The sequence below is a fragment of the Psammomys obesus genome, unplaced genomic scaffold (genome assembly GCF_907164565.1).
Source record: "Psammomys obesus unplaced genomic scaffold, mPsaObe1.curated_primary_1811, whole genome shotgun sequence".
NCBI classification, from domain to species: domain Eukaryota; kingdom Metazoa; phylum Chordata; class Mammalia; order Rodentia; family Muridae; genus Psammomys; species Psammomys obesus.
Window position 1 is genome coordinate 1,859,602 of NW_026590486.1, and position 18,979 is coordinate 1,878,580.

Sequence of the window (18,979 nt, forward strand, 5' to 3'; positions counted from 1 at the left end):
AAGATATGTAAATAAAATCCGATGGAACACCAAGAGAAACAATCTACTATTATAGTTGGAGAGTTCAACATTTCTCCATCAACTACTGATGACAAGAAAGAAATCAAGGGAAGAGCCTGAAAACAGTATCCAAAGACGGGCCTCCTCAGCCTTTGAAAAGGTGTTCAGCTGCAGTGCAACACAAGCCTACAAGTTTCCACTGTGAAACCTCAATGGAAAAAAAAGGGAGGGAGGAGAACTGCCTTCACAGTGGTCTCTGATCACAACAGAATCTAAGTAGAAATCAGTGCAGAAAAGTAATGGAAAATTTTCCAATATTTGTCAATATCCGTGCAAATGACTCAAATGAAGAGAAAAAAGACAAAAAGTAAAAGAAAATAAGAGATACTAAATATATGAAGAGTCTGAGAGTTAGAAAACCATCTGAAAGTAACAAACTGAGCCTCCACTTCAAAACCTCTCAAAAACTGCAGAATGTGGTAGACTGTGGGAAATAAAGAACAGACATTAGTGACATTGACGAAGCTCAGAGAAGCAAGGCAAGGACCCTTTGGAAAGTGGGAAGATGGATGAGAGCAAGAAGCAATTTACCTGCCATCCTTTGGTTTTATGCCCAAGAGTAGTATAGCTGGGTCTTGAGGAAGATTGCTATCCTAGTTTCTGAAGAACTGTCACATTGATTTCCATAGTGATTGTACAAGTTTGCACTACCAATAGCAATGGAGGCTATACACAAAGGAAGCTCCATCCTACCACAAGAACACTTGCTCAGCTCTGTTCATTGTGCTTTTATTCAGAATAAACCAGAAACTGGAAACAATCTAGATGTACCTCAACTGAAGAGTGAATAAAGAAAATATAGTCCAGTTACACAGTGGAGTATTACTTAGCTCTTTAAAAAAATGACATCATTAAATGTGTGCAAATGGATGGAACTCGAAAAAAAAATCATCCTCAGTGAGGTATACCAGATCCAGAAAGAAAAATATGATATGTAGTCCCTTATAAACGAAAATTAGCTGTTAAGGAAATGATAATCAAGCTACAATTCATAGACACAGAGAAGATATGTAAAGAGGCAAGCTCTGGAGGGGGATGCATGGATCTCCTTTGGAGAAGGCCTGCTATTCTCTGAAAAGGAAACAGAGGTGGAGCAAGTCTGGGGAAAGGGGCAGTTGGAGGTGTTGGAAAGAGTAGAGGGAGGGAAACTATGGTCAGAATGTATTGTATGAGAGAAGAACCTATTTTTAATTAAAAAAAAAACTACGTAAATAAATAAATATTGTCCACATCATGAAAGATGGATTTTTAACATGCAAGAATATAATTAATAAGATGAACACCTTCTCAAACAAGATGTGGCCATTTCAATGAAATGAATCATGAATCACAGCTCAGTTTGAGATAAATCATTTGAATAGTCCCATAAGAATGAAAATGAATTAAGTTAATAATTTTTTTAAAAAATTCCATGAAGACAGCTTTAGTGTAAGCTTATTTAGATGAACCTGCTAAATGTTCAAAGAAAAATTAACTCTGCCTTTTATTCATTATTGTTTCCTATCTCTATCTGTTGCAAGGAGAAGTTTCCTTGATGAGGGGTGAAGAGTACACTCATCTGTGGGTACAAGACAAATGTTTATATGTTGTGGTTAGGGAATGTGCTGGTTTATTAAATCTACTCCATGACTTCACTAACACTGAGTAGTAGCTCAGTTTTCAGTACAAAAAAATGCAGCATTATAGAGCTCCGACCCAATGGATATATCTATAAATACTCCCACACCTCAGTTTTAGGAACATTGCAGAAGAAAAGGAAAGATTGTAAGAGCCAGACGTCTTATATTATTATTATCCCACTTCTTTCATAAGATTCCCTGCATTCTGCCCAAAGTTTGGCCATAAGTCTCAACATCTGCTTTGATAGTCTGTAGGGCAGAGCCTTTCAGAGGCCCTCTGTGGGAGGCTCCTAACTTGTTTCCTGTTTTCTTCTTGTGGTGTCAATCCTCTTTGCCTTTCAGGATGGGGATTGAGCATTTTAGCCAGAGTCCTCTCTTTTGATTAGTTTCTTTATTTTAGTAGGTTTATCCTATATTATATGTCTATATGAGTGAGTATATATCGTGTGTGTCTTTCTGCTTCTGGGATAGCTCACTTAGGATGATCCTTTCCAGGTCCCACCATTTACCTGCAAATTTCATGATTTCCTTGTTTTTCATTGCTGAGTAATATTCCATTGTGTAGATGTACCACAATTTCTGCATCCATTCTTCAGTTGAGGGGCATCTGGGTTGTTTCCAGCTTCTGGCTATTACAAATAAAGCTGCTACAAACATGGTTGAGCAAATGTCCTTATTGTGTATTTGAGCCTCTTTTGGATATATACCTAGGATTGAAGATCTGGAGAGGACAGGAGGTCCACAAGAAGAGCAACAGAGCCTAAAAATTTGAGCACAGGGGTCTTTCCTGAGACTCATGCTCCAACCAAGTACCATGCATGGAGATAACCTAGAACCCCTGCACAGATGTAGCCCATGGCAGTTCAGTGTCCAAGTGGGTTCCATAGTAATGGGAACAGGGACTGCTTTTGACAAGAACTGATTGGCCTGCTCTTTGTTCACCTCCCCCTGAGGGGAGAGCAGCCTTATCAGGCCACAGAGGAAGACAATGCAGCCACTCCTGATGAGACCTAACAGACTAGGATCAGAAGGAAGAAAAAGAAACCCTCCTCTACCAGTGGACTTGGGGAGGGGAGTGTGTGGAGAAGGTGGAGGAAGGGAGAGGAGGGAGGGAACTAGAGAGGGGATACAAAGTAAATAAAGTATAATGAAAAAAAAAGAGCCAGAGGATCAAGGAGGTTGCTGTGAGAGTATGTATCCTACTAATATCAAAAGCTACATACACATTTAGTCTCACCAACATGACTGCATAAGCATGGATTGAATAAGGATGACATCAGTGGATATACAAAAATTAATGGGGGAGATCCCATGAGCCCTCTACTCTACACAAAGAAATATAAACAGCTGAGGAAAGCTGGGAATGGGAGAGGTGGGCTTCTCCACAAAAATGAATACCAATTGGTGATCCAGCATCAAAGGGGCAGCCCTCAAACCATACATTCAAGTATCATTGTATAGACTGAGCAGGTTATGTTTAGGAATATATATGTTTACACATAAGTGTATATAATAATAATTAAAAGAAAAGGAGGCCACAGACTGGTAGATCTTCACCAACCTTATATCTGACAGAGGGCTAATATCCAGAATATATAAAGAACTCAAGAAGTTAAAAAGCAACATGTCAAGTAATGCAATTAAAAAATGAGGTACAGAGATAAACAGAGAATTCTCAACAGAGGAGTATCAAATGGCAGAGAAACACTCCTGACATAAATCCACACACTTATGGACACCTGATTTTTGACAAAGATGCCAAATCCATTCAGTGGAAAAAAGACAGCATCTTCAACAAATGGTGCTGGTCTAACTGGAAGTCTACATGTAGAAAAATGAAAATAGATCCATACTTATCACCCTGCACAAAACTAAAGTCCAAGTGGATCAAAGACCTCAACATAAAAGTAGACACACTAAACCGCTTAGAAGAAAAAGTGGGGAATACCCTTGAACTCATTGGCACAGGAAACAACTTCCTGAAGAGAACACCAACAGCACAGGCTCTAAGAGCAACAATCAATAAATGGGACCTCATGAAACTGAAAAGCTTCTCTAAAGCAAAGAATACTATTCTCAGAACAAAACAACAGTCTACAGATTGGGAAAAGATCTTCACCAACCCTATATCTGACAGAGGGCTAATATCTAGTATATATAAAGAACTAAAGAAGTTAAACAGCAAAAAATCAAGTAATCCAATTTAAAAAAAATGGGGTACAGAGCTAAACAGAGAATTCTCTGCAGAGGAATATCGAATGGCAGAGAAACACTTAAAGAAATGCTCAACCTCATTAGCCATTAGGGAAATGCAAATCACCTTACACCCATCAGAATGGCTAAGATCAAAAACTCAAGAGACAATACATGCTGGAGAGGTTGTGGAGAAAGGGGAACCCTCCTCCACTGCTGGTGGGAATGTAAACTTGTACAACCACTCTGGAAAGCAATCTGGCACTTTCTCAGACAATTAGGAATAGTGCTTCCTCAAGATCAAGCTATACCTCACCTAGGCATATACCCAAAAGATTCTCAAGTACACAATAAGGACATTTGCTCAACTATGTTTGTAGTAGCCTTATTTGTAATAGCCAGAAGCTGGAAACAGCCCAGATGCCCCTCAGTGGAGGAATGGATACAGAAATTGTGGAACATCTACACAATGGAATATTACTCAGCAATAGAAAACAAGGAAATCATGAAATTTGCAGGTAAATGGTGGGATCTGGAAAAGATCATCCTGAGTGAGCTATCCCAGAAGCAGAAAGACACACACGGTATATACTCACTCATATAGACATATAATATAGGATAAACCTACTAAACTCTGTACACCTAAAGAAACTAATCAAGAGGGAAGACTCTTGCTCAAATGCTCAATTCTTATCCAGAAAGGCAAAGAGGCTGGACATCAGAAGAAGGAGAAAAGAGGGAACAAGTTAGGAGCCTGACACAGAGGACCTCTGAAAAGCTCTGCCCTGCAGACTATCAATGTCGATACTGAGACTTATGGGCAACCTTTGGGTAGAGTGCAGGGAATCTTAGGAAAGAAGTGGGAAACAGTAAGATCTGGAGAGGACAGGAACTCCATAAGGAGAGCAACAGAACCAAAAAATCTGAGCACAGGGGTCTTTCCTGAGACTGCTATTCCAACCAAGGACTATGCAAGGAGATATCCTAAGACCCCTGCACAGATGTAGCCCATGACAGTTCAGTATCAAAGTGGGTTCCATTGTGATAGGAACAGGGACTGTCTCTGACATGAACTGATTGACCTGCTCTTTAATTACCTTCCCTTGAGGGGGAAGCAGCATTACCAGGCCACAGAAGAGGACAATGCAGCCACTCCTGATGAGACCTAATTGAGTAGGATCAGAAGGAAGGAAAAGAAGTCCTCCCCAACAGTGGACTTGGGGAGAGGCATGCATGCAGAGGGTGGAGAAAGGGAGGGATTGGGACAGGAGGAGGAAGGGAACCACGAGGGGATACAAATTGGGTAAAGTGTAATTAATAAAGAAAAAAAGAGAAATACTCAATATCCTTAGTCATTAGGGAAATGCAAATCAAACTACCCTTAGATTTCACCTTACACCCATCAGAATGGCTAAGGTCAAAAACTCAAATGACAACACATGCTGGAGAGGATGTGGAGAAAGGGGAACCCTACTCCGTTGCTGGTGGGAATGTAAACTTGTACAACCACTTTGGAAATCAATCTGGCGATTTCTCAGACAATTAGGAATAGTGCTTCCTCAAGATCCAGCTATACCCCACCTAGGCATATATCTAAAAGGTGCTCAAGTATACAACAAAGACATTTGCTCATCCATGTCCATAGCAGCCTTATTTGTAATAGCCAGAATCTGGAAACAACCCAGATATCCCTCAATTGAGGATTGGATACAGAAATTGTGGAAGACTTACACAATGGAATACTACTCAGTAATTAAAACAAAAGAAATCATGAAATTTGCAGGCAAATGGTGGGAACTAGAAAACATCATCTTGAGTGAGGTGATCCAGAAGCAGAAAGACACACATGGTATATATTCACTTATAAGTGGATATTAGACATACAAAATAGGATAATCATACTAAAATCTGTACAGCTAATGAAGCTAAACAAGAAGGAGGACCCTGGGTAAGATAATCAATCCTCATGCAGAAAGGCAAACAGGATAGACATCAGAAGAGGGAGAAAACAGGGAACAGGACAGAAGCCTACCACAGAGGGCCTCTAAAAGAAGCTACCCTGCAGGGTATTGAAGGAAATGCTGAGACTCAGAGCCAAACTTTGTGCAGAGTGCAGGGAATCTTATGAAATAAATAGGATATAGAAAGACCTGGAGGGGACAGGAGCTCCACAAAAAGAGCAACAGAAACAAAAAATCTGGGCCCAGGGGTCTCTTCTGAGACTGATACTCCCACCAAGGTCCTTTCATGGAAATAACCTAGACCCTCTGCAGAGATGTAGCCCATCCAGCTCAGTCTCCAAGTGGATCACTTAGTAAGAGGAACAGGGACTGTCCCTCACATAAACTCATTAGCCTGCTCTTTGATCACCTCCCCCTAAGGGGGGTGCAGCCTTACCAGTCCACAGATGAAGACAATGCAGTCAGTCCTGATGATACCTGATGGGCTAGGGTCAGAGGGAAGGGGAGGAGGACTCCCCTATCATGACTGGAGGACAGGAATAGTAGAAGAAGAAGAAGAGAGGGTGGGATTGGGAGGGGGAGGGAGCCAGCTACAGCTGGGATACAAAGTGAGTAAATTGTAATAAATAAAAAGAAAAGGAGGCCATGAAGGAGAGCAGAGAGAGGTATATGGGATATTTTAGTGGAATGGAAGAGAGAAATGTTGAAATTAAATTATAATCTCAAAAAAAAAAAGAGGAAAATTATCAGTAGTTCTTCTTGATCTCTTCTAGTAAAGATCAGGAGCATTCCTGTTTTCTTCTTTTTCTGATGTCTTTCCTCTTTGCCTTTCAGGATGGGGATTGAGCATTTTAATCAGGGTCCTCTCTCTTGATTATTTGTTTTAGATGTACAGATTTTAGTAGGTTTATCCTACATTACATTTCTATATGAGTGTGTATATACAGTGTGTGTCTTTCTGCTTCTGGGACAGCTCACTCAGGATGATCCTTTCCAGGTCTCACCATTTATCTGCAAATTTCATGATTTCCTTATTTTTCATTGCTGAGTAAGTTTCCATTGTATAGATGTACCACAATTTCTGCATCCATTCTTCAGTTGAGGGGCATCTGGGCTGTTTCCAGCTTCTGGCTATTACAAATAAGGCTGCTACAAACATGGTTGAGCAAATGTCCTTATTTTGTACTTGAGCCTCTTTTGGATATATGCCTCGGAGTGGATGGCTGGGTCTTGAGGAAGCGCTATTCCTAATTGTCTGAGAAAGTGCCAGATTGCTTTCCAGAGTAGTTGTACAAGTTTACATTCCCACCAGCAACGGAGTAGGGTTCCCCTTTCTCCACATCCTCTCCAGCATGTGTTGTCACTTGAGTTTTTCATCTTGGCCATTCTGGTGGGTGTAAGGTGAAATCTCAGGGTCATTTTGATTTGCATTTCCCTAATGGCTAATGAGGTTGAGCATTTCTTTATGTGTTTCTCTGCCATTCGATATTCCTCTACAGAGAATTCTTTGTTTAGCTTTCTTCCTCATTTTTTTAATTAGATTACTTGGTTTGTTGTTCTAGGAATCTGCCACAGAGGGCCTCTGAAAGCCTCTGCCCAGAAGACCATCAAAGCAGATGCTGAGACTTATGATCAACTGTTGGGCAGTGTGCATGGAATCTTATGTAAGAAATGGGAAATAGTAAGATCTGGAGAGGACAGGAACTCCACAAGGAGAGTAACAGAACCAGAAAATTTGAACACAGGGGTCTTCCCAGAGACTCATACTCCAACCAAGTACCATGCATGGAGATAACCTAGAAACCCTGCACAGATGTAGCCCATGGCAGTTTAGTGTCCAACTGGGTTACATAGTAATGGGAAGAGGGACTGCCTTTGACATAATCTGATTGGCCTGCTCTTTGATCACTCCCCCTGAGGGGAGAGCAGCCTTATCAGGCCACAGAAGATGACAATGCAGCCACTCCTGATGAGATCTGATAGACTAAGATCAGAAGGAAGGAGAGGAGGACCTCCCCTATCAGTGGACTTGGGGAGGGGCATACGTGAAGAAGAGGGAGGAAGGGAGGGTGGGATCAGGAGGGGAGGAGGGAGGGGCTTATGGGGGGATACAAAGTGAACAAAGTGTAATTAATTAAAAAAACTTAAAAACAAACAAACAAATAAAAAGATCAGAAGCATTATTGTTACCTCAAAACCAGGGATGGAAATCTAAAGATAAATATCCCTCATGAATATTACTGTATACCTCTTAAAATACCAGCAGCATTTTGTGTATATTTGTGATATAACAGTATCTATATCTATATATTTATATCTATATGTATATCAATGATACATACAAGTAATTATATAAGATGAATGAGTGGAATTTACTTTAGAGACCTGAGGTTGGTTTGGTATTTAAAAATTCGCCATGTTAACAGGTTAAGTAGAAAAATCACAAGACCATAACATTTGATCCAGACAAAGTATTTGAGAAAATTTAATATTGTTAATTCACAGTACTAAAAAGTCACTGTGCCCTGGAAGTATATGAACTAAAAGGAAGCCCTTTCCCTCGGACTTCTCAACACCCAGGCCATAAACAAGCCCTCTTTTTCCCTCTTCCAGTGGCAACTGGGAAAAATAAGCCTTTTTAAGACTCAGCTGCTGTTATGCCCCAGCTCTAGCAGGAAGGAACTTATATAAGACAATTTTACAGTGCTGGCTATATTGATGGACCTTGATTAAATGAATGTGCATAGCTAAAGAACAAAACAAAACAAAAAATAAAAAGAATCTCTGAATCTTCAAAAATATTTTTCAAACTTGAGAGGGACAGCTTAGAAATTTACTAGAGAAACATTTGCTGAGGCTTAGTTTTAATTCTATTTTTTTCTTTCTCTTTTATTCTAAAACAAGTAAGGAAAGCATTCTTTTTTTTTTTTTCAAGGAGAATCAGTAATATAAGGTTTTGTGAGAGCACTTCCAGTTCTACATTGACATACTAAACTGTCTGAGCTATTCAAACATTAGAACACATCTTACTAACATTACTGTGGTTTCTACTATGAGGAAGAATTGATGTTAATTCTTGACTTAAAAACTCTTATTTTTATACCTTTTCCCGCTATGTGAGTCTGAAAATATAACACCAATTTTTTTTATGTAAACATGCCTTATAGTTGAAGGAAAAAAAAAACTCTAGAAACATATATACTAAGAATTTAACAATGAATGGAGGGTTTGAAAAATATTTTCTCTGACTGTAAATATTATAAGCCTCAAATATGAAACATTTGGAACATGTACCATTGATGTTTTGAGGTAATCATGGTCCAGAGATTCCAGGAGATGACCTTTGGTAATTTGGTTGGTTTCAGCAAATCCACAGAACTGGTAAAAGTGTAAAGAGTTTCTTCCACCTTGCAGTACAGTGTAACCATTTTCCTTGGCTCAGATTGACTGACTTATTTTTTTTATTATTAAATAAAGTTCCATCTTTTCTGGGCCTATTGTACAGTTTCTGGACTGAAGACTTAGAATCTCATAGGTGACAGATATGTCAGAAAACCTGGTGTACAGACACAAGGTAAATTCAAATATATTGTTGTCAATGGCCCCTTCATTAATAGAAGAGTAAATAAACAGGGGTCTGAAACATAGCTTCTGGTACATCAAGAAAGCAAATTTACCTAAAAGCAGCACTCCATGGAATCCGTATAATGTTCTGAACCCCCTTCTCTAAAACATATTATGGTTTCAGTAAAACAAACAAACAAACAAAAAAAAAAACAAAAAAACATTAGAAAAGAAAATCTGTGGTTTGATGAGGCAACTAACCATCAAAGGTGTTTGTCACCACATTTGGCACCCTGAAACCTACATGGTGGAAGTTGTGCTCTGATCTCCACATGCACACCATAGCATGTACTCGCTCACATACATGCATATACACACTGACACAAACAGGCAAATAAACGTATCAAAAATATAAGAGGTCTGTGCTAGGAAGGGATTGAGATCAAACATCCATATACAGCTATTCTGCCTCCCATGGTCTTACACCTTTCCACAGCAATGTTGATAGACTGGTGGGCAGTCACCCAGATTAATCATTTTCCATTGTTCTAGTGCCAGTGGTATTAACTTCACACCATCCTCAGATCTGTCTGAGAATAAAACCCAGACCAAGTGTACCATTTTGTTAACTCCTGATATCTGCAAATTTATTACAAAAGAAAGAAAATGCTGTTCTAATGTGCCATATCCCCTACTTAAGACACACTGAGGGAGACTTGTGACATTCCCAGCTAAGTCTGTAAGTCTCATTAAAATTGTGGACTTGTTAGCTCCTTTTCACAAAAGAAATTTTGTTCTAAGTTCAGTGTAGTTAGTCCTGATAAAAGAGCTAATCACAACACCATGTAGTTCTGGATAAGGCTCATACATTAAGAGCTTTGTGCACTGATTAAAAAATGCTTTGAGTAGCAAGGAACAATAGATAAGACCAACACAGTTTGATAGCAAGCCTTTGACAAAACAAAATTGCACAAACCTTATACCACTGGAAAAAAAATAAAAAAGAAAATGACTGGTTTTGGCTTGTCAGAGTGATAAGAAGAAAAACTGTAGGCAAAAGGCCCGGAAATAATGCCCACGTTTGAGGCAGGAGCAAGCAGCCTACAGTGGGAAAACTCCTTGTCTCTGTGGTCTCACATCCAAGTGCCTTCTCTAGGCTAATTATTTTGCTAGGCTCCCTGGAAACTGAGGGTCAGGTCCAGTAAGTACAATGAACTCTTTTGCACAGCGATATCATAGTAAAAACTACTGGTATCACAGCGAAAACCTAAAGTTAGCCAAGGCTCATAGGGTGTGTATTGCTGGAGGCCAGTCCTGAGACCTGCCAGGCCTACCTCCCTCTATGAATGAAGACATTGATATATGCTGTGCTCGTCAAAGAGCCCAGTGAAGATTGAACAAAGAGCACAAACTCTCACAAATTTTCTCTGTATTAAATATAAAAATTAATTTAGGACTGATGGTAAGAATAACTGATTAAGAGGGCTGAAGAGATAGCTCAGAGGTTAAGAGTACTGGCTGTTCTTCCAAAGGTCCTGAGTTCAATTTCTAGCAACCACATGGTGGCTCACAACCATCTTTTTTTTTTTTAATTACATTTTATTCACTTTGTATCCCAGCTGTAGCCCCCTCTCTCTTCCCCTTCCAACCCTGCTTTCCTCTCTCTTCTCCTCCCATGCTCCTCCCCTAGTCCACTGACAGGAGAGGTCCTCCTCCCCTTCCCTCTGACCCTAGTCTATCAGATCTCATCAGGGCTGTCTGCATTGTCTTCCTCTGTGGCCTGGAGAGGCTCACCCCCCCCCCTCCAGAAGGAGGTGATCAAAGAATAACTGATTAAGCATGATTTTAAAGGAATATATGTTAATTTATGAATTCAATCATGAATTTTCATTTTTTAGTGGAGAGGTTCATTAAAGCAGGCAGAGGTTTTCTGCTTTCCTCTGTGAATTACAGAGTAAGGATGACTTGGTAGCTTTTGAAGATTTTTTTTTTAACTCAATCTTGCAGTCAAAGACAACTGTCACTATTTTTGGAATGATAACTATGAACCTAAACTGCTTTTATTTTCCATACTGCACTGGGGTAAATGTGAAGAGGGTGAGGTTTCACTTTGTTCTATGAGATGTATTTAATCACATATTTCTATTCTCATTTGAGTTATAAATCTCATCATACTCCTGTTAAAAATGTGTCTCACTGAATTAAATGCTAGCAGCTAAATTCATGGACTATTTATTAAAGGAAGCTAGTGCATAAATATCTTGATTCTACCCCACAGCAAGTACATTCAGGCAATAATAAGCAGACATTAGTTCTATTTATGGATGAAAACTATACACTTGACATGTGTTAGTTCTCTTAAATTCCTAACAGCTACAAGAAAGAAAGCAATTTTCTTTTCATTTGTGATGGTCCCAGGAACTGCCAGAGACTGCATTTTGAGGCAGAAATCTCCATCCCCCACCCTCCATACCTTCAGGAAAACAAAACAGCACTCTTTAAGGATAACACATGCTCATCTCTGGCCAATGACCAAGAAGACCCATCCACAAACAGATTTTACTAACTTATTTACAACTGTATTCTGTATAGGCTGTCACCCTTAAACCTCTTTCTGGTCCTGGCCCAGATTACACATTTGACAGTTTTAATAGACACAGGAAACTGTAAGTCTATCTGCCTGGGCAGATAGGAGATTCATACAGCAAAGATACTGCCAGAATAGTTTCTCAAGCACACTGGTCTTGTTCTCTTGTCCAGCTGGCAGAATTATACTACCCTGTGCTGCCCTGCCCCCTGGAGCTGCCCTTAGAGACAGGCCTTTAATTGGGAGATGGGCCCAATGACCTGTTGTATGTCAGGGTTGTCTCTTTTTGTTATAGAAATAGAATGTAATTGGAGGTCAATGTTGATGACCGAACATTAGCAGAAACTTTCTCAGCAAGCCTAAACTTCAATTATAGTACATTTTTTTTCTGTCTATGGTTTCTAACAAGCCTGGTAGTATACTCTTTATCTCTAGTCATATTGGAGTTGGTGTTCCTTTAGCTAACGAGCATGCTCAGTGTACTCCTTATCTCCCAGCTGTACTCGGGGCAGAGCTCCTTGGCTAAATCCAACCTTGTATAACATAATGCTTCCTGAACACATTTACTAGTAAATTCTTATTGTATCAATTTTATTTCAACTGTCCCAGCATCAATACCAGGTACGCTCATTTGTGATAGTCACAAGAACATCTCAGGGCCAGATACTAGGTAAGTGGCAGAGCACAGTTCAAACACTGCATGACCATCTGGCCGTAGGGCATGACACCTGTCTCTGTCCTTACAGTAGGCAGCTGGGGAAGCATTTTAAACCTTTATTTTCAGTATTAAGCACTGGTAATATCTAAAACTTTGTACACCCGGTGTCGTTTTTGGACTTTGAAGAATTACTGAGAGTTGCTGCTATACTTGAGGCATGAATCAACTTCAAACATATCAGCTGTCCACATTACGCTGCAATGCTTTAGTCACAGCGCCGGAAGAACAGCCTTCCCTCTGACTAACAGCTGGACTCTCCCTGGGACACCGCTGGAGCCTGTCAGTGAAATCTATGCCAAAAGAAAAGATACTACAACGATTAATGTTGAGCCGCAGGCCTCTGCTTGATCTCATCATCCGATGTAAGGGTGTGTTTGAAAACCTGGCTCTTACAGCCATGCCACTTCTGGGATGGCTCTGAGTCTTTAGATGATGGCTTTCATCCTACTTCCCTGCAGGATGTGTCTCGGAAAAGCCTGCACTGTTCTGAACCTTTCCTGCATAACTTAGTGAATCTGGCACCACACCCGATCACACACCATGGTCAACAAGTGCCACATGTCCTGACTGTATCGTTTAGGAAAGTTAACTAAGGTTCATGGACATTTTGATCAGTTTTGATACATCTAGGGAATGGATTAACTTGCAAATGTCTGTATAGAGGAGGTAGCTCATTATGAGGCTCAGCACCAAACTCTCTTCTCCTGCTTTCTTTTTAGTATGAAAGCATTAGTTTCTCTTTATTTCTATTGGAAAAGTTGATATATCCAAGTTCTCTGGTTCTTTCATGCTTAGAATTTCAGTATTTCTATGTTGTCATGCTTCCTGGCAAACTGTCTTAGATTTGCTTCTGTATTTTCCTCTAGATACTTAGAGATACACTTCCAGCCCGCCATTTGACAGCCTAGTGTCTTCCTTTGCATTCATCCTTTGGACTGGACACTATCCTTGAACATGTAAATTCATATTTTCTACCAATTTAGGATAATTTTTTCCCCTTTAACTTACTGTCTATGAGCTCCATTCCTAAAACTGCATCTTTAGATTTACATTTTTTAAAGTTAAAGACACTTATGTAAAAACCTCACATGTCGAACTCAGTGGAGAGTTCTTTGACTGCCTCCCCCTGATGGGGGATGGAGCCTTGCCAGGCCACAGAGGAGGACATTGCAGCCAGTTCTGATAAAACCTGATAAGCTAGAAGGGGAGGAGGACCTCCCCTATCAGTGGATTTTGAGAGGGGCATAGGAGGAGATGAGGGATGGAGGGTGAAATTGGGAGGGGATGAGGGAAGGGGCTACAGCTGGGATACAAAGTGAATAAACTGTAATTAATATAAAAATAAAAATTTAATAAAAAAAACTTCACTTCACCCACTCATTGCCAAATTATTATTTAGATTTGATGTCTCCTACTGACCAACTTTAGTGTTCATGACCATATTTTCTTCTTTTCTTGTTGCATGATCTTCTTGCATCTTAATTTAAAAATTCTGTAGCTTTTGTGTTTAAATTTCTAATTTTTTTTTTTTTGTAATTAAGATTCTGGAGCTCCACAAGGAGAACAACAGAACCAAAAAATTTGAGCCTAAGGGTCTTTCCTGAGACTGATACTTCAACCAAGGACCATTCATGGAGATAACCTAGAACCCCTGCACAGATGTAGCCTGTGGCAGCTCAGTTTACAAATGGGCTCCCTAATAAGGGGAGCAGGGACAGGCTGTCTCTGATATGAACTCAGGGGATGGCTCTTTGATCACCTCCCCCTGAGGGAGGAGCAGCCTGACCAGGCCACATAAGAAGACAATGCAGCCAGTCCTAATAGGCTAAGGTCAGATGGAATGGGAGGAGGTCCTCCATTATCAGTGGACTGAGGAAAAGGCATGGGAGGAGATGAGGGTGGGAAGGAGGACAGGATTGGGAGGGAATGAGGATGGGGATACAGCTGGGATATTGTAATAAATAAAAAATTATATTAAAAATAAACAAAAATTAAATCCTTTAAAACTAAAAAAAATGTGTTATTTTGTGAAATTATTCGTACTTTCTCTTTTAGGACTAAGTCTTGCTATGTAAACTAGGCTGGCCTTGAACTCCTAAAGATCCACCTGCCTTTTAAGCACTAGGGATTAAAAGCATGCTCCACCAATGTTCCATTCTCGTAAAAACAGCTATTTCCACTCTAAAGTCATTGTTGGGATAACTTCAATATTTTAATCATCTCTTAATCTCCTTCTGGCCTTTTTTGTGTTTCTCTAGGGTTTTGGTCAGTAGACAATATATGCATTTTTGTAAAATCTGAACTGAGTCAGAACTAGGAAGACATTTCCTTAAATATCTTCCTTCCTGCTGCCTCCACAGTCCACTTAAAGAAGTTATGACCCTTCATTCTTCTAACCTTTATCACCTAACATTAAACACAAGTGTACCCCTCAGCTGTATGCAGAGACAACTATAACAAATCTTTCCCTTTCATGTTTTATCAGGTAGTTCTTCAGGATCCTTCTGAATACATATATAATATACACATATATAATACACACGTATCTAATTGCAAAACTTCATAGTATATACATACATATGTATGCATATATACATGTGAAGATATGTATATATACTATACATATACATGTATATACTATGCAATTTTGCAATTAGATATACTTAATTGTTTATTTAGTTATAAAAGCTGATATATTACTCTAGTCATGAATTTATTATTGAATTTTAAGAACAAACATATGCACATTAGCAAATAGCAAGACCTTAAGAAAACCTGACTTTAACTCCCACTTTACACCTGCCAGAAGAAAATTAACTAATTGAAAGATAGTTCACTACAACAACTACTAAATACCAGGTACAAAAAGGAAAGAAAGACACAGACATAAAAAATCATATTGATTTGTACATGCCACTTGTCATATAGGTGGTGCTATATATTTGGAATAAATGATCACAATAGTATTTGTTCTCAATGTATCAAAAAATCAAAATTGTCTTAAATTTCACAGCAATAAAGAAAAAACTAGAATGTATTATTAAAGGACATTTCTCATCAGCTCCTTTTCTTTGTGAATTCTCAGTGGCACTGAGTCTCAGGGAAGTCAATATGGCAGAATATGCATGGTTGGTGTAAAAGAGATTCATAAGCAGCCCAGTCCTGAGCAGTGCAGTTGGGGTTTCATAAACCAGCCACTCCTGAGCAATCTGGTTAGACTGACAGATATAATGCCTCCACAGAGTTTATTCAAAAATACAGGTCAGTTCTAATTGCTTCCATCTCACCCACATGTAAACCTTGAACATATTTCCACCTTCAAATCAGCTGTTTTGTCTCAAATAGGGTCCTGGGTGCTCCTTGCCAAGACTTATTATTATCATACAAGTGGCAGTCCACCAGGGCTTGTCTGGAGCCTGGGACTGACACAGAGGATAAAGGCCAATCTTCTCCGTTGTCTGAAAGCTGACCTCATGAAGTGCTCCTACCTGCAGATGTTGTCACGATTTCTGTAGTGTTTCGGAGGCCCATGAAGTCAAACTGATAGAGCCGCCATGATTTCTGATCAGCTGCCTCAACTGAATTTTTCCTCCAACGATAAATCATTTCTTCTTTGGGGTAGCCATCTAAAAGCAGAGCAGATATTAGCACCTGCAAATTTATATTTACACAACATTATATCAAAATTTGTTTCTGATTACCTAGTAGTAGTTAGAATTTTAAGTTCTTCTTTTTAGATACACAGAAACTCCAAAAGACAAAGGACAAATGATTCCTGACACTGCCACCTGCCTTCATGATGAATAAAGAATTACTTAGCTAGGAGCCTGGCCATGTCTCTATGGGCACAGTAAGTAGGACTATTGTCTACATTTCCTTAACCTTGAGCCATGACAGTGAGTTAACCTTCCAACAGAAGAAGTATTTTCCAGTGTTAGCATAAGCCGCAGGTTTGTCATCCTGGCCTACGCCCAATACCTAACATTCATTAATCAAGACTGTCTTTATTTGCACTGTGGAGATGGCATCTACATTATGCATAATTCCATATATAGTTTTAATGAGCTTTTCTCATATGGGCTTTTGATGTTTCCTCCAAGAGGCAAAGACTACCTCACAGAAACCCCAGTACCAGACCTGAGAAGCCCTCACGTGAGATGTTGGCCAAGGATGTTTGGCAAGTTCCCAAAACATATAGCTTATTGTTTTTGCCCTCATTATCTCCCCAGAGGTAGAAGGTAAGTTCCTATTGCTGATGATACCATACAATTCAGAAATAGGGTCTAGAGACATCATAGCTAGAACTGACCTGAATGCTCCCTTTTTGAGTACTAGCTTTTGGACGTGAGAAGGCACCAAGTAAGCTTCCAAAGAAGGAAGGCAACCAACAGTTCTACCCTACTATGATATCTATGAACCAATCAATTACCAGCATGGCATGCTAACCCTAAAGGTGCAGTAGTGGCACATGTACCTTGGAATTAGCCATTTTCTCGTTGATATTAAGAACTACTCACCAAGAAGGGAGTTATTGCATTGTAAACCTAGCTAATACTCAGTGCTAATGGAGCCATGGTTACAGGAGGAGACCCTACAACCATTAACTTACTAAAATAGCATAATCCCTAACAACAATATGTAAACATTTATTCTTATGCCCAAGCTAAGTTTATATATACGTAAAATTTTAACTTAACAACTTTTTTTTTGTATTTAAACTTTCAATATTTATATGCAAACTTTCAAAATGAATCTATTATATTCATTGCTGAAATGAAGTCATATAAATGTTTTCTTTACATTATTTATGTAGTTTATAATTATTTTTTAATATTGGTTATGGTTTGTTAACTTTGTATCCTAGCTGTATTCCACTCCCTCTTTCCCTCCCAATCCCACTCTCCCACCCTCATCTCCTCCCTGCCCCTTTCCAAGTCCACTGATAAGGGAGAACCTCCTCCCCTTACATATGATACTGGTTTATCAGGTGTCTTCAGGACTGACTGCAAAGTCCTCTCTATGGCTTAGCAAGGCTGCTTCTCCCGGGGGGGGGGGTGCAAAGAGCCTGCCATCGAGTTCATGTCAGAAGCAGTCCCTGTTCCCCTTATTAGGCTACCCACTTGGATACTGAGCTACCAAGGGCTACAGCTGAGCAGGGGCTCTAGATTGCATCCATACATGGTCCTTGTTTGGAGAAACAGTCTCATAAAAGAACCCTATGCTTAGATATATTTGGTCCTTGTGGAACTCCTGTCCTCTCCAGGTCCTATTAACTACCCCCCCCCTTCTTTTTTTGGTTCCTTGTATTCTGCGGAACAACTTTTACATTCACACAAGTATATCTATGTATGTATGTATCATCTCTCTGCTTTGCATTAGCTTTGTTATTTAGAGACATTGTTATTTTGTAAACAACTGGAAAGAGGGCTTATATTCTACTGCTTCCACACTCGCACTCCCTATCCTACTAACAGCAACCACATTAGTGGGTGTGTTTGTTGCAACTGAGCATCTGAGCCAGTAGACATAGCATTACCAGCCAGAGCCCACAGTTCACATTATAGACTGTTAGATGGTCCATGGTTTTGACAAACACATATGGCATGCATTTGTCATTGATATTGTATACATAGTGCATGGCATAGAACATCCCCTGTCTTCTTTCTATTCATCCCACAGTTCATCTGGAAACCACTGATGCTGTCAGTAGTTTGATTGATTCCTACTTGATGCCTGTCTCCATCAATCTGAACTTAGCTCCAATTACTCGGAAATCTGTACTGGCCTCTCTTCCTTTGACCTATCTCCTAAAATTGTCATTCGCTCTCACTGGTGAAAATTTTAATTTTAGTCATTGTACTTTTCAAGGCCAGGATTTCTATTGTGTTCTTTTAAAATAGTTTCTATCTTTTAACTGCTGTTTATAAGATCTGATTATAATATTTTCATTTAATTATTTAGATATGATTTCCTGTGGATCTTTTAAAGTGTTTAATACAGCAGACTTAAAATCTCTTATTAGCACATCTATCATATGCGAACCCTCAGTGATGTGTGACTGCACGTGTGTATGTGTTTGTGTGTGCTCGTGTGTGTGAGTGTGTTCATATGTGCACACATGCAAAAAGAGACCATATGAAATCCTCGGGTTTTGGTCCTCAGAAATCACAAGCCATCCATTTTGTTTTAGGAGTAGGATCTCTCACTGACCTTTCAACTCCCTAATTCAGTTAGGCTGGCTGGCCAGAAAGCATTCTCATAAATCCACCTGTCTCCT

The 18,979-nt window shown here is 39.6% G+C and overlaps 1 protein-coding gene across 1 annotated transcript in view; it reads right to left on the minus strand.

The window, feature by feature from the left end:
- Positions 1-18,979, minus strand: part of Gabrg3 (gamma-aminobutyric acid type A receptor subunit gamma3) — a 598,293-nt gene that overhangs the window by 37,689 nt on the left and 541,625 nt on the right. The window contains exon 6 of the mRNA XM_055607525.1: positions 16,191-16,328. Within this exon, the coding sequence (XP_055463500.1) occupies positions 16,191-16,328 (138 nt within the window). The remainder of the gene's footprint in view (positions 1-16,190; positions 16,329-18,979) is intronic.